Source organism: Notolepis coatsorum, assembly GCF_963971535.1.
Source record: "Notolepis coatsorum genome assembly, chromosome: 6".
Taxonomy (NCBI): Eukaryota; Metazoa; Chordata; class Actinopteri; order Aulopiformes; family Paralepididae; genus Notolepis; species Notolepis coatsorum.
This window is the reverse complement of record NC_140170.1, coordinates 95,334,300-95,349,581: the sequence shown is the minus strand read 5'-3', so window position 1 is coordinate 95,349,581 and position 15,282 is coordinate 95,334,300. Positions and strand designations below refer to the sequence as shown.

At 43.0% G+C, this 15,282-nt stretch overlaps 1 protein-coding gene across 1 annotated transcript; it reads right to left on the bottom strand.

Moving 5' to 3' along the window:
* Positions 1-5,544: 5,544 nt before the first annotated feature.
* Positions 5,545-15,066, bottom strand: miip (migration and invasion inhibitory protein; the record flags this gene model as incomplete). Its single annotated transcript, XM_084316319.1, has 9 exons — positions 5,545-5,784; positions 5,923-6,057; positions 7,911-8,007; positions 8,256-8,382; positions 9,979-10,058; positions 10,185-10,296; positions 10,471-10,582; positions 13,662-13,840; positions 14,832-15,066. The coding sequence occupies 9 exons, from the start codon at positions 15,064-15,066 to the stop codon at positions 5,650-5,652; spliced, it is 1,212 nt and encodes a 403-aa protein (XP_084172445.1). The 3' UTR covers positions 5,545-5,649.
* Between the last annotated feature and the right edge of the window lie 216 nt (positions 15,067-15,282).

The window sequence follows — 15,282 nt, the reverse complement described above, 5'->3', positions numbered from 1 at the left end:
AACAAGCTACACTCCGGGCTCTGGCATTCACTCTGCGTTGTTGTGACGAAACTTGTCTGATGCAAGCTATAATTAGACTTAACTCAAACTAAACTAAAAACTAAAACTAGTAATAACCTAGAATAAAACTAATAAAAACATGTAGTTAACTAAAATAAAAAATAGACTTTAGAAACTATAAAACGATATTGTGTACTTACAAAACGAACTCAAATAAAATTATAGTATCTGCTTCACAGCCATGGGTCTGGCAAAGATGAAGAACAAGCTCTAGTTTACATTCAGTGTCCATCATGTTACTCTATATAGATTGGTAGTCCTATACTCCTCAGCCTTGCACCCCCTCTGTATCTTGGACCATGTATTAATATATTTTCGAACTTATTATGAAAATGAAAGCATTAATCTTGACTATGTATGTGTCATATAGGTTTCACATGATAAAGATAAGAAGTTGAACTTGCATTAGTCTTAATTTCTTAAGCACCACTCAGAGAACTTTCTAATGTCATGCCTGATATATTATGTTAATAACTGACAATAAGTACGTATGAAGGTTTCCTATCATTCAGACAAACAACATCAGAAGATTCAATACCTGTATGTTGCACCAGTGATTAAAAAAAAAAAAAAAAAAAATCACACATTTTTACTTCAGGCCGCTCCTACAGTGCCACCATCAGGACCAGTGGGTTCTGCATGGGACTGGACAAAGTGCTGTGCATTTTCATGTATGGTGAGGCGCAGTGGTGCACATTGTAAATGGTAGATTTACATTTATATAGCGCTTTCTGATTACCAGACGACCGCTCTACCTCCAGAGCCACTGTCGCCCCATATTGTAACAAACCAGCTCAGAAAGGGCTTTGTACGCTTTAAACACAACCAACACAACAGACACAGACAATAAAAAAAAAAAAAAACATACCAGCTTTATTAAATCTTTTACAAATTCATAAGGAGATATAAAGGATGAGGCGCACAGAGTCTCCCTACAGGATCCAATACCAGGGTCTCTAATGACTGCCCTTCAGTGAACCACTACAAACAGGTGCCAGAACACAGCACAGCACTCAGGAATAATGCTTGACACAGCACTCATAGATAAGATGCAACATACAGCACTCAGCATTCACCCCAGAACCTCACACTAAGGGCTAGTCACCCTTGTGAAACACTTAAAAAATGGGCCCAAGAGACACCCCAAACATGGGCTTGTCACTCTACCCATGTTAACCCACCCGGGATTCTTTTTTAATCAAACACTGACTAACAAACTAGACAAGGGTAGGAAGGAATACAGACTTCACATAAACTGAACATGAAATAATGAGGGTTAGAACTTGCCCCCGCTGACGAGACCCTCCCCTGGGGGTCTGGGCTTGTGGCACCATCACGACTCCCCGGGGCAAACGATAGTCGAGGTCAGGGGCGTGGACACAGCACACTTAGTGGTAATTTCACGCCACGCTTCCGCCTCTCATCGGTGTGGCCTCTTACAGTACTTACATTCACACTACACTGTCACACCAAACACAAGTCCATGCCGAAATCACATCAGTGAAAAATTAAACGCATCACGACCATGGTTTTTAATCCACTGTTCCATTCATTATTGGACAGAACACACAACTCCCTACTGGCGTCACATAGCAGATGCGGAGTACTTGCAGAGCCAAGGTGCTTACATCTGGACATTGTCAGATGTAAGCACCACTCGGGAAACAGCAGTGGACCTTTTTGCTTCCAAAGAGAACATTCACTGTGGTTCTCCATCAGGCAGAGGGACAACCCTCCACTCAGAGTGGCTGTGTCCTCCCTGTCGCCATGGCTGCAAGGTCTTCTCCTCTCAAGGATAGATAGATCAAGGATGAGGATTGATTGATTGATTGATTGAAAACTTTATTAACAGATTGCAGAATGGGTACAGTACAGTACAGCTCAATACATACAATTGTTAAGGGGATGCAGACCAGAGAAAGACTTTCGTCTTGTTTACATCAGGGTCCCCCATTTTCAATTCATCATAACATATATGACATACACGACAATCAGATAGACAGTACTGCTACATCTATACATTTATGACATACCAGATTTGCAAATACAGTACTGTTTGTGATACAAAAAGTGTCCAGAAAAGAGTGTATATACATTTGACGTAGAAACTGTACATTGGAGGAGGTTGGGTAGGTGGGGTGGGGTTGGGTGGGTGGGTGGGTTGTATCCAGCTCACTGATAGACTATCAAAACCAATTGCTTTTAGCTTGTCAATCAGAATGGTGTGATTGACAGTGTCGAAGGCCTTTTGTAGGTCCAGCATGACCATGCTGCAGTATTTGCCCGCGTCCCTCTTGTTTGATGTGGTTGTTCAAATAGAGAAGGCATGTGTCAGTGGAGTGGGATGTTCTGAAGCCAGATTGGAATTCGACTCGTAGATTAGATTTTTTTCCGCGAGGTACTTTTCGACCGTTCGTATACTATTTTTTCCATGACTTTCGAGATGGATGTAAGGATAGAAACAGTTAACACAGGATAGAGTGCTGGACTATCATCTTGATAGCGCTGGATTGGGGATCAGCACACCGGTTCCCCGATCCGATGCAGCTTCTGGTATCTCCTCCCATGATTCCATGGCCCCAGGAAGCTCTGTCCCAGGCGCACAGCAGGATTTCTCATCCACCCATCCTCAGACAATGGTTCATAGCTTGCTTTCTAAAAGAATGACCCTTGAGAGCTGAGGCATCAGCCCTTCTGTAAAGCCATTCAGAAGGCTCGTGCCCCACCCACTACCACTGTTTACGCAGGGAAGTGGCTCTTCTTCCAATCTTGGTGTGAGGCCAGGTTTCTGGACCCCATTTCCTTTCCTCTGGAATTGGTCATTACAGTACATTCCTGTCTTTCTTCACAGGGTTTGGGCGACAAGCCTCTTTTCAGCCATCCTCGGGTTAAGTGATTTTGCAAGGTGCTAGGCACCTTAATCCCCTCAAGAGCAGACTATCTCCTCAATGGGACCTCTTATTGGTACTGCATAGTTTGATGGAGGAACACGTTGAGCCTCTGGAACAGGCTCCCTTGAGTCAGTTGTCTTTTAAGGCAGCTTTGCTCCTGGCCATCACTTCAGCCAAACGTGTCAGTGAGCTGTGTGCTTCATCTGTCCTCCCAGAATGCCTGGCCATCGATGGGAAGAACATAAGCTCTTTCCGCTCCGGAGATATTGTTCGATCTGCGTGCTCTCCATCTATGTGAGGCGCACAGCTGATTTCAGGAGTATGTGGCAACTGCTTGTGTCATGGTGAGTCCAACACAGCATCACAAGATGCCAACACATGGCATAACCGACTGTCATGGCAACCCCATCAACTTCTAAAGATGCCCATCAGTAGGTGCAGAATCAGAAAAAATGCATTATTGATGGTTAGCTTAACATTCATTCAATCTTTATTTATACTCAAGTAATTAAACTCATTTACAGTGCCGTCGAGATGACATCAGAATAATTAAGAGCATATTTTAAAATACATTTAAAATATATATATATATTTAAAAGAATAAAATAGCTAAAAATTAAAACGGAGGTAATAATAAAAAACAATTACATATTGTGGTAACCTGATTGGTCATTAAGGTTCTAAACTGAACCATAGACACTAGAGTGTCTAGTTTCAGTGTTTCCTGCAGGGTATTCCATGATGTAGGGGCAGAAAAGCCAAAAGCAGTTCAGTACAAACTCTAGGCACTCTAAGTGTAAGCTAAAAACGGGATAGTGTACGACAGGGTCCAGTGGTCCATTCCAATAAAGAACTAATATAATTTGGACAATCTGTAATTATGGCTTTATAAATAAAGATTCCAATGCAACTTACGTCTCTCTGCCACAGAGGCCCACCGACCTTATTATATAGGATACAATGGTGAGTACCATAACTATCACTGGTGATAAATCTAATGGCTGAATGGTAAATAGAGTAAGGGCTTAAGAGTGGAAGCCGCTGCATGTCTAATAAATCACATCTCCGTAATCCAAAACAGATGGAACAAGGCAGTACTGTGATCAAAGTGTCAGAACAAGATCACACAGGCATTCAAGAATTGATAAGGATGTTTTGTATAATAATAATAATAAATTTTATTTGAATAGCTCCATTTCAGTACAGGTTGTAACAAGGTGCTTCACAAGTCATGATCAAATATGTGTTCAAATATATTTTATTTTATACAATTAAATAAAAGAGGCAGAAATGTATCAAGAACAATGTAAACAATATAAAATGTCACGTAACCCAGTGACTAAACAAACTCCTTTTCTTTTCTACTCAAGGTCTGGCCTGGTGTTGCTGTAACACAACACAGAGGGGAAACATAGACATGGTGTATATTGGGCGCAGAAGTTGCTACCTTGCACACAATATACCACAATAACCACCTATAAACCTAGAAATTAGATAAGTAACCAGATGTACTGTAAGAGCGCCTAGGTGGGAAGGAAGTGGAATAGCTGGTCTCTGGTTGTTGCTTGGCTTCGGTTTAGGTGTGATGTGTGGGACAGCTACGGAAGCAGAGTATACAATAAGGCTGTGATTTCCTGTGAGGTGCAACTTTACTTCTGTTTTTAACTTCCTGTTTGTTAGCTTGGGAGCTAAAAGAACCAAAGGAAAGGGAAATGTGAGAGACACAGATTACTCAATGTCACTTCCTGAAGTTTCACAACACGAAATGCATGCATGTGAACCCCCCATTAGGGATGAAACAGCCTGTGATTTTCCATAATTAAAAGTGAATATAATCAATATAACTTACTAGTGGATATAACACTTCATAAACCAGTGGATATAACAAACTCTGCTGCAAAAATGTATCTCCTCATTCTGAAATCTGATCTCCACCCACATACCAGATGATGTTGGCCTTCAATATGTGGAGCTGCGTAAATAACTGCAGGTTTAAAATGGATGACAATTCACAAGTTGAATACACATACAATTCTAACGAAATTGACATGAGATGAAGTTATCAAAGGCTCAACCATAGACGACTCCATATGTCAGCTATCATTCTCTAACTGACAATAAATGATCAAGACATGTAGATTCATATTTAAAATGAATGCATTTAATATTAGAAAAGTCATCAACATTGTCCTTCAAGTTTGCTCACATGAAAATAGTATTTACTGGAGAATTCAAATCAACGACACCTAAAACATGAATATAATAAAAACAAATAATATTATTTTGTGGCATTATAACATGGTTCTCTCTGACATTTAAATATGTCAGAGGTGCTGGTGAGCAACACCGGCGCTCCCCAGGGTACCGTGCTGTCACCCTTTTTGTTTACCCTCTACACCTCCGACTTCTGCTACAACACAAGAACGTGCCACCTGCAGAAGTTCTCCGATGACTCCTCCATCGTCAGCTACATTGTGGATGACGATGAGGCTGAATACAGGGCTCTGGTGGAGAGCTTCGTAAGGTGGTCGGACAGTAACCAGCTCCAACTCAACGTCAGCAAGACAAAGGAGCTGGTGGTGGACTATCGGAGAGGCAGGAAGGGTCCCCCTTCTCCCATAATCCTCGGAGGGGAGGAGGTAGAGATGGTGGAGTACTACAAGTTCCTTGGAGTTCACCTTAACAAAAAACTGGACTGTCAGTACACAGGGTAGGATGTGCTGTATAGTTTACTTTTAGGAGAAAGGTGCTGGAAGCGGTAGCGAGCCAAGCGAGAGACGTCTAAGATCTGGTCCGAGCGCTGGCTACCCGACACCCTGGACACAGAGAGGTCCTGGAAAAAATATTTATAAAATAATCATCATGAAGAATGTGACTCAACGCTCATAATTTGATTGTTTAATTTTTTTGTTCCGTTTTTATTTTCCAGTCATATGCAGTCCTATTCTCACCAGGGACACATGTTTCTTACCAAATGTTGCTTGTTGTTGGACTGTGCCCGGGGAAGACCGCTGGGCGTCTCCACATTCAGGCAGCTCCGTAGATCCAGGCTGCTGGACTGCACCACAGTGCTCTGGCCTGTGTTGGACCAGCCTAACAGACAGTGCTAAACATAAGAAAAGATAAGATATTCCTTTATTGATCCCCTTGGGGAAATGTGTGCGTCATAGCAGCATGGGGGAGGGGGGTGGGGGGTACAGGTACGGGCATGGTAATAGTATAAGACGTAAATATAGGCAATAAAACTATAGTAAAGATAGAAATAAGCAGTGTAAACAATATCATTAATATAATTGAATATAAGAATATGCGCAAGTAAGCAGTGTAATGTGGCCTGTATGCCCTATCAGTTATATTATACGTTACAATAAATATGGGCAATAAACACTTATAATCTGAATATACAGTATACCATGAGTAAGTAAAGTATAGAGTATACACAGGTACAGTATACATAAGGTACCCTAATACAACTAAGACAATAACCAATAATGGTGAGATCCATGAAAATGAATGAAGCCTACAGTAGTGGATAAGCACTTATAGTGAAGATGAACATTAAGGTCGCTTTCACACAGGGGCTGTTTGGTCCGGACTTTCGGACCAGAATTCGATAGTCCGGTTTTTCGGGTCTGTGTGAATGCGCGTCGAACTCGGTCCGCGGACCAAGCAGGCGAACTCTAGTCCGCCTGAAAACGTAGGTCTCGGTTCGGCTTCAGCGGACCAAATATAGGAAGTGATTATTATTACCACTGCTTGCAGCACTCACTGCAAAACAAGCACACTGCATCTAATCTCTCTATCTATCTATCTCTCTATCTATCCATCTATCTATCTATCTATCTATCTATCTATCTAACTGTGCATCTTGGGAAGAAGGAAGAAAAACGCGGCTTATTATTATTACCGAGGCGCACGGCATTAATAATGGATCAATGCCACGTCAATACTATTATTATTATTATATTATTATTATTGGTCTACAAGTTGTTTAGCGAGAGGATGGTGGTAATGTGCTTCAATAGAACAATGGATCAATGCCATGTCAAAACTCGCTCCGCTGATCTTGAGAGCTCGCAGACAGTCCACACACGCGCGCGCGCGCACACACGGCTTGCAGCCACACACACATTTCCACTGTCCAATAAACAAGCGCCCTTTTCGACCGCGTGACATTGTTCAGAAGGTCTCGGTGCGCTGACAGATTTCTCTATGTGAACGCAGGCGAACCAAATGAAGAATGCAACAATGTTGCAACTTCACCACCAGAACCGCACCGAGTCCTCCAAAACTATATGTGAAAGCGACCTAAGTAGAGTAGATCACTGAATACAACGTGTCAACTAAAGATATTTTTTTTTATCCACTTTTTCTCCTCCTGTTTTTCTGTGTTTTTCTCCCATCCCAATTTAGTCATGCCAATTCCCCCATCGCCTTCCTGGTCGTTGCTCGCATGTGCCCCCCACTGGTCGGTCTAGGGAGGGTTGATAGATACTATCACATGTCCCCTCCGGTACATGCGGAGTCAGCCAGCCACTTCTTTTCACCTGCCAGCGCGGACTCTCATTGGTGAGGTGTAACGTGTGGGAGGCTCACACTACCCTCACCCTCTCCCTTCCTCGCTGTGCAGGCGCCCTGACCGACCTGTAGGAGTCGCTGTTTACAACGACCAGATTACCACCCACCGGCTTCCCTCCCGCTGACTCTGCCAATTGAGCCAGTATGACGGCCGGCCAAGCCGGAGGCAACGCTGACAGACGGATTCGATACCAGTGTCTCTCGCGTTGGTGACAAGCGCTTAGTCCGCTGCGCCACCCAGCCGCCTAACTAAAGATATCTTGAAGGACTGAACTGGGACTAAACTGATGGCTAATTGACTATGATAGACTATGACTATGACTAAATAGAAATTACAAAGTCGTAAATAAAAGATATTTGTGGTCGTTGGAACACACTCACCGATGGTAACGCCAGACTATCAGAGAGGTCAAAACTACACCGCCGGTGTGCTTTGTACTTATAAGATGGTAAGAGGGTGGAACGAGGAATGCTGACCCTGTGACAGAAAAAAAAGAACTTCCAATATTATATAATATGTTGGACAGCAATTACCGCAATGATTAATAATTATGCGACTTAAGATTTGAAAGGATCACATTTGAACACCATCACAGACCAATGGAGGTGGAGCGACAGACACTGCACAAATGAATACATTAATAAATTAAGTACTCCTTAATAAATTAATAAATTAGACACTCCTTGTTTGGAGGGAGTCTGGGAACATCTGAACATCAGTATCACCTGATGAACGCTGGCTCTGCCGCAGTGTGAGGGTGAACGGATTTGGGCTTTCTGCACACAGAACAGCACTCCTGAGCATCCAGCGAGGTTGCGAACAGTCTGCTGTTAATCCTGTAACAGAACGTACCTGGACAAGAGCAGAGCGGGCAGAGAGTAGAGTTAAAGTTCATCCACCCACCCACGCTGCTACAGAAGTCCTCAGAATAGTTTCGCAAATCTGAGATCACGGGTCGCGGAAGTTCCTTATTGCATGAGTCATCTGCTCCGTTAAAGGATCATACCAAGAGTGCCCCCGTCTTTAACAAATGTTGTGTTCGTAGGTGTACATGGCGTGCCTTTTAGCTGACCTCAGCTCGCCTTACTAAATGCCATTTTTTATTTAACCTTTATTTAACCAGGAAAAAGTCTCATTGAGATTAAAAATCCCTTTTACAAGAGCGTCCTGGCCAAGATAGGCAGCAGCACAGTTACAATTTCATATTTACAGACGAAAACCATTTTAAAAACAAACATAGCAATTAAAACAAAAAACAAGGACAATTCACAGAACCATTTATAGTTAGTCAAAACATCTGCAGCCAGATGTGCTGGATTCCATATCGCTTCGAAGGGTTTTAAAAGCAACCAGTGAGACCAGCTCATGCAAGTTCAGGTGGTTTTGTAGCTGATTCCAGGTGGAGGGAGCTGCATATCTGAACGCCCTTTTTCCCAGTTCAGTACGGACCCGAGGGACAGTTAGTAAAAATAAGCCCTGGGAATGAAGACCATAACTGCCCATACTTTTTTGGAGAATGTACATCTGTGGGTAAGTTGGCAGCAGTCCAAGGATAGCCTTATACTGTAAATAAGGATTCACGCCGCCGTTGATGTTGAAAGGGGGTGGAAAATACTCTCCGAGACTTGAAAGTAGTTTGAAATTCCGCTAGCCACGGGTAATTCACCCTTGTGAAAACCACTAGGTTGTGTATTTTCACTAACGTTATTGTATTACTCAACCTGGAGAACCTGCGAGTTAATAACGAGCTGAACTGAAACTTGACACAGAAAGTTTGACATGGGGGATTGGAGCGGCTCGTAGCAGAGAATACAGTAATGTTAGCAAAAATGTACGACTTGGTGGTTTTGACAAGGGTGGATTGCCCATGGCTATAGCGACTTAAAAAAAAAAAAAAAAACAGCTCAAGTCTCACAGGAGTATTTCCCACCCCTTTTCAACATGGATGGCGGTGTGAATGGTGTTTAGTAAAGTGAGCCGAGATCAGCTATAAAACACACACCGTATACTCATACTGACACCACACGAGTTAAGACAGGCAATCTGTGGTAAAGATGTCAGAATTAGACTGGTATGGTCCTTTAAGTTTAAGCAATATCGAGTTTCTATAAACACACATACTGTATATAATGGCATTTCCATAATTTTGGGGTAACTAATATGATGGTAGTGACCAGAAAATTATTTAAATACCATGATATTATCATATGTATTATTATGGTTTAAATTGGATTATACCGTGTTATTATTATTCAAGTGCAAAAGTGGTACCATGGTGATACAGAACTACTGTGGTAAATTATTTATACAATGGACGGTAATGACCATTATGAAATGGCCATCTGACTAGTCTACCATGATACTTGTTTTTGTAAGCAAGATCCAGGTTTTTTTTCACAAAGAAATTACAAAAATAAGGTATGCCGTTAAAACTGCTACTATTCATACACTGATGGGTGTCCACGTTCAGCTGACTGGCTTCCTCATCCATTAGTGGTGGTAGGACTGGATGGTCCTCCTCAGAACATCTGTGTGGAGAGGGGCAATTAATAGCCATTATTAATCACTAGCCATTATTAATCACTACCAGTCACACCCAATGATACATATAATCAGTCACAACACAAGTTGCAATCCGAGGGTGATCCACTCACGCTACTTGCTGGCTGTGGACACATTCGTCTCTATTAACGGCCCGAAATGTACGCAGGTCATTGAAGAACTCCTCAGAGCGCTCCGTCAAGGAGCTCTCAGCATCCAGCACGCCTTAGAGGGAGGAGAGACACACGTTTCAGAGTTAGTATTCCTCTTGCTTGTATATCTTCTGTGTGTGTGTTGTGTTTGAATGCATGCGTACGTGAGTGAGTGTGTGTGTGTGCGATTGAATGCATGCATACATGAGCGAGTGAGTGCGAGTGTGAGAGTAATAATTTTATGCACCTGCTATCCAGTCATATCCAAGTAAGGGCTGTACACGACGTCTGTCTGACTCGGAGGCAGAAGTCTGTTCCCATTCAGGAGAACGAAACGTGACTGTACTCCCCACATTCCTCTACAAACACAGAATCAATGATGATGATGAATATGAGAACTAGTGCGGATTATAGACCAATTCCACGTTCCACAGCAAAGGCCACATTTGGGCTCATGTCTAAAGCGCCATCTAGTGGCAAACATCAGAACAAACCGAATAACTGAAGCAACATACAGAACTATTTACTGAAAGGAAATGGCCCCATTGCTATTTTTTGTCACACCCACCTTACTTTTTACCATAATGCATGAGGGGTATATTTACACACATTTCTAAATAGTTTGATTTGTAGATGTAAAATAAGATTTTTGGAATAATTATTATCAACCCATTGTGAATTTCTTAAAAAAAATAAAAATAAAATAAAAGTGAATCAGAATATGAGTTTGTTTCAGTGTTTACAAGCATTACCAACATAAACAAAGCTTAAGTTTTAAGCCACAACATACAGCAAATAATACAAAGCATCTCACATTTATCTGTTGTCTTCCAATAGTCCTTTTTTATGGTTGGGCTTATTTGTTTATGTTTGGACTGCAGATTAATTGCCAAAAATGGTGACAATCCCAGAGTCCTTTTTTCTACCATTAACTCTTTCACCTCCCCTCCACCCGCCCCCTGCCCTGATGCCTCCCCCTCTAAATGTGAAGAATTCCTAAACTTCTTCATCAGGAAGGTGGAAACCATCAGAGTAGCCATCTCACCGTCCTACCCAGCCCCCCCCCCCCCCCTCCCAGCCCTCCTGCCCGGCTCTTTTGACCAATGTCCAACCCATCTCTCTAACCACTCTCAGAGAGCTGGTGGCCGGCATGAGGACTGTCTCATCCCCACTTGATGCCCTCCCTACCCATCTTCTAAAAGAGTCCATGGACATAGTAGGCCCCAGTATTCTGTCTATTATAAACCGCTCTCTGGACTCAGGCTCTGTTCTCTCCTCCCTTAACTCATTCAGCGCCGGAGCGATATGCCCGATATAGGTCTAGAACGCCACAGCTTTAATCAATGGGGGGACTGCGAGATTTGCGAGTGCTTAAAATATATCTTAAATTAGCTATGGTCTACTCTAGACTAATACACCCGTCGATTTTATCAGTGAGTTGCTTCCAGTCAACATGTACAAAACGGATTGTTTTTTCATCTGTACATTTCCGTTTTATACCGTTTTGAATATGAATATAGTTTTGGTGATTCTTAGTAATCCCAGGAAAAGACGCGATAATAGCCCTTTAGTGGAATACACTAAACACATCGTAATTTTTCGCCTGATTATCGAATCTTCCTGAAATCAACGCTAGATCATCATTATTATCCTTCCTCGTGCAAGAATGAAAAGAGCCTTGTAGCGCGAGGCTCCCCCAGTCCCCTCCTGCACTCAACGGCACACAGCCACACAGAGACAGCGTCGATCGGGGTAGAAATAAATATCAGATCAACGATCAAATGTATATATAGTGTTCTTCTTACCTTGTATCTGATGTAATGCAAAAGAAATAATCCAATTATCTGATCGCCATTCCAAACACTGCTCGTGGAGGTCCGTACCACATTATCGACCGTTACACACTGACGGGCAGGCGGGGTTACTGTTCCATGCCATCGTTGTTGAGGCCTACCTCGCCTGAGTATTTAAACCCCGCCCGCACAGCTCAGATCGTCCCGGAAAAGAAACGACACCATTCCCAATGGAGTGCAATACCAGCTGGAAGGCGTAGGCGGCGGTATTTGCCCTTTTGCGAGTTCAGACCCATTCCCAACAATAACATCAGGCTGGATGGATGAAAATGAATGGATATCACTAATAAAAGAAATAACGATTAAACCCGACTATGCTCGTGATTGGCGCTCAAGCGATGGCGAGTTAACCCGACTATCATCGTGACTGGCGCTGAATGAGTTAAGCATGCCATGGTTGAGCCCTTCCTTAAAAAAAAACTGGACCCTGCTCTCTTCAATAATTACAGGCCCATATCCAAACTACCCTTCCTATGACCACCCGCATTTCACTGTATGCCCTGTGACAAATAAAACTCTTGACTTGACTTGATCTAAGATTTTAGAAAAGGCTGTCCTGGCATAACTCCTCCCCTTCCTACATCAAAACAACCTCCTAGACAAATTCCAGTCAGGTTTCAGGGCAGGACACAGCACTGAGACAGTGCTAGTCAAAATATACAATGACCTGCTTCTCACCATCGACTCAGGTAGCTGTGCCATGATGCTCCTCCTCCTGGACCTCTCCGCCGTGTTCGACACGGTCGATCATTCCACCGTGGTCGATCGTCTCGAACACAGGCTCGGTATTGGGGGGTCTGCCCTAAACTGGTTCTCATCCTACTTGAGCGACCGCTCCTTTTCGGTCAGTTTGGGTGGACACTCCTCCCCCACAGCTAGTCTACCGTATGGGGTCCCCCAAGGTCCCATACTCTTCTCTATCTACATGCTCCCCCTGGCCGAAATCATCCAGAAACACAATATTTCATACCACTTTTATGCCGATGACTCCCAAATCTACCTTCCCCTCAACCCCTCTGACACGCTAGACTCCCTTAAAAACTGTCTCAGGGACATAAAAAGCTGGATGGCCCTCAACTTCCTTCAGCTAAATGAAAACAAAAGAGATAATTTAGTTTGGCCCCCCCCCTCCACCAAAACACTCTCCAACTTACAGCCTAGGACAACTCTCCACCCACCTCAAACCCCACGTCAAGAGCCTGGGCGTAATCTTTGACCCAGAGCTCAAATTCGACCGGCAGGTAAATGCCGTAGTAAAATCATGCTTTTTCCAACTCTGTAACATCACTCAAATAAAAACAATCCTTTCACCCGTTGACCTGGAAAGAGTAGTAAACGCATTCATCACATCACGCCTTGACTACTGCAATGCCCTCTACACCGGCATTAGTCAGGCAGCCATTCAATAAACCCTGATTTTCCCACACCCTAACTCACACACTCCCATGCAATTTTATCCTGCCCCCTCCCCCTTGTATCTCTTCTTGTGCTCCTCTCTGTCCCCTGTGTGCTATATTGTACTTTGAGAGAGAGAGAGTGAGAGAGTGTGAGAGAGAGAGAGAGATAATAGTGTTCCTATGCTCACCCGTTCCCTGGCCCGGTCCAGAAGAATGGAGCTAGTGACCGGTCTGTAATGGGCTGCAGGACGCCTGTTGCCCTCCTTGAAAAGCTCCGAGGACACAGTTCCTTTTTTGTGTTTAGAGACCGGGGTAATGTGTGGTGTGGAAGTTTCACACTGGATGACTGACGTTGTGTTACATGTACCTGGTGGGACAGAGAGACATGTTTCTCCTTAAAAGATAGGCTATGGTTAAAATAGCCCCTTTCGTGACTGTGATGCACTGAGTGAATACACAGTCCCTTGTCCAAAGATGTACAATTCCTACAATTAAGTCTGTCTCGCTTTTCTCAATCAAAACGCTTCTCGTACAAGTATCGCAGAAAAATGTCAAAGGTACTCACAGTTGCATGAGGGTTTTGAGCAGTGTTGATCAGTTTATAAAAATTATTTTAAATGTTTATTAGTAACAGCGAGCTTTCAAACCCTAGTGGCCTAGTGCTTGATTGATTGATTGATTGAAAACTTTATTAACAGATTGCAGAATGGGTACAATACAGTACAGCTCAATACACACAATTGTTAAGGGGATGCAGACCAGAGAAAGACTTTCGTCTTGTTTACATCAGGGTCCCCCATTTTCAATTCATCAGGACATATATGACATACATGACATACAGATAGTCAGTACTGCGACATCTATACATTTATGACATACCATGACATACCATTTATGACATTGATTGATTGATTGATTGCAGAATGGGTACAGTACAGTACAGCTCAATACACACAATTATTAAGGGGATGCAGACCAGAGAAAGACTTTAGTCTTGTTTACATCAGGGTCCCCCATTTTCAATTCATCATGACATACATGACATACAGATAGACAGTACTGCTACATCTATACATTTATGATGGCATACCAGATTTACAAATACAGTACTGTTTGTGATACAAAAAGAGCCATCAACTGTGAGTACCTTTGACATTTCTCTGCGATACTTCTACGAGAAGCGTTTTGATAGAGAAAAGCGAGACAGACTTTAATTGTAGGAATTTTACATGGTTGGACAAGGGACTGTGTATTCACTCGGTGCATCAGTCACGAAAGGGGCTATGGTTAAAATAGAAATATTCAATTACGAGAACAACTCAAATTGTACGTCAAAGTTACAAGCATTGTTGCCTCACCTGTTTGAACAGCAGAACCGTTATAGTCCTTGAAGGACACGGTGGGTTTGGCGAGGGCCGCTCTGGCTGGAGCTCGGTTTCCATCGATCAGGGTCGTCATCTCTGTAACGTGATGTGTTCCAGTCTCCTTCTGGGTGGTGGTGAGCTGCTGCAGTCTCTCACCTCGCTCCCTCAGCTGCCTCAATAGCTCTTTGTTACGCTCTCGCAACACACTCAAACGATCGGTCGAGGACATCATAGATTATTTGTTTACAATAGAGAGACTAAAAGCACGCTTCAAATCATATAAAAAAGCTACATTCCTGCCTCGCGTCTCATGCCCCACTTGAGTTGTGCGCCACCATAACAACGCGTTGTCAACACGTATTTTCATTGGCTAAGACGTCTTACTTACCCACAATGCCTTGTTGCCACAATGGATTAAAAAGAAGTTGCGCGTCCTTCGGAACTA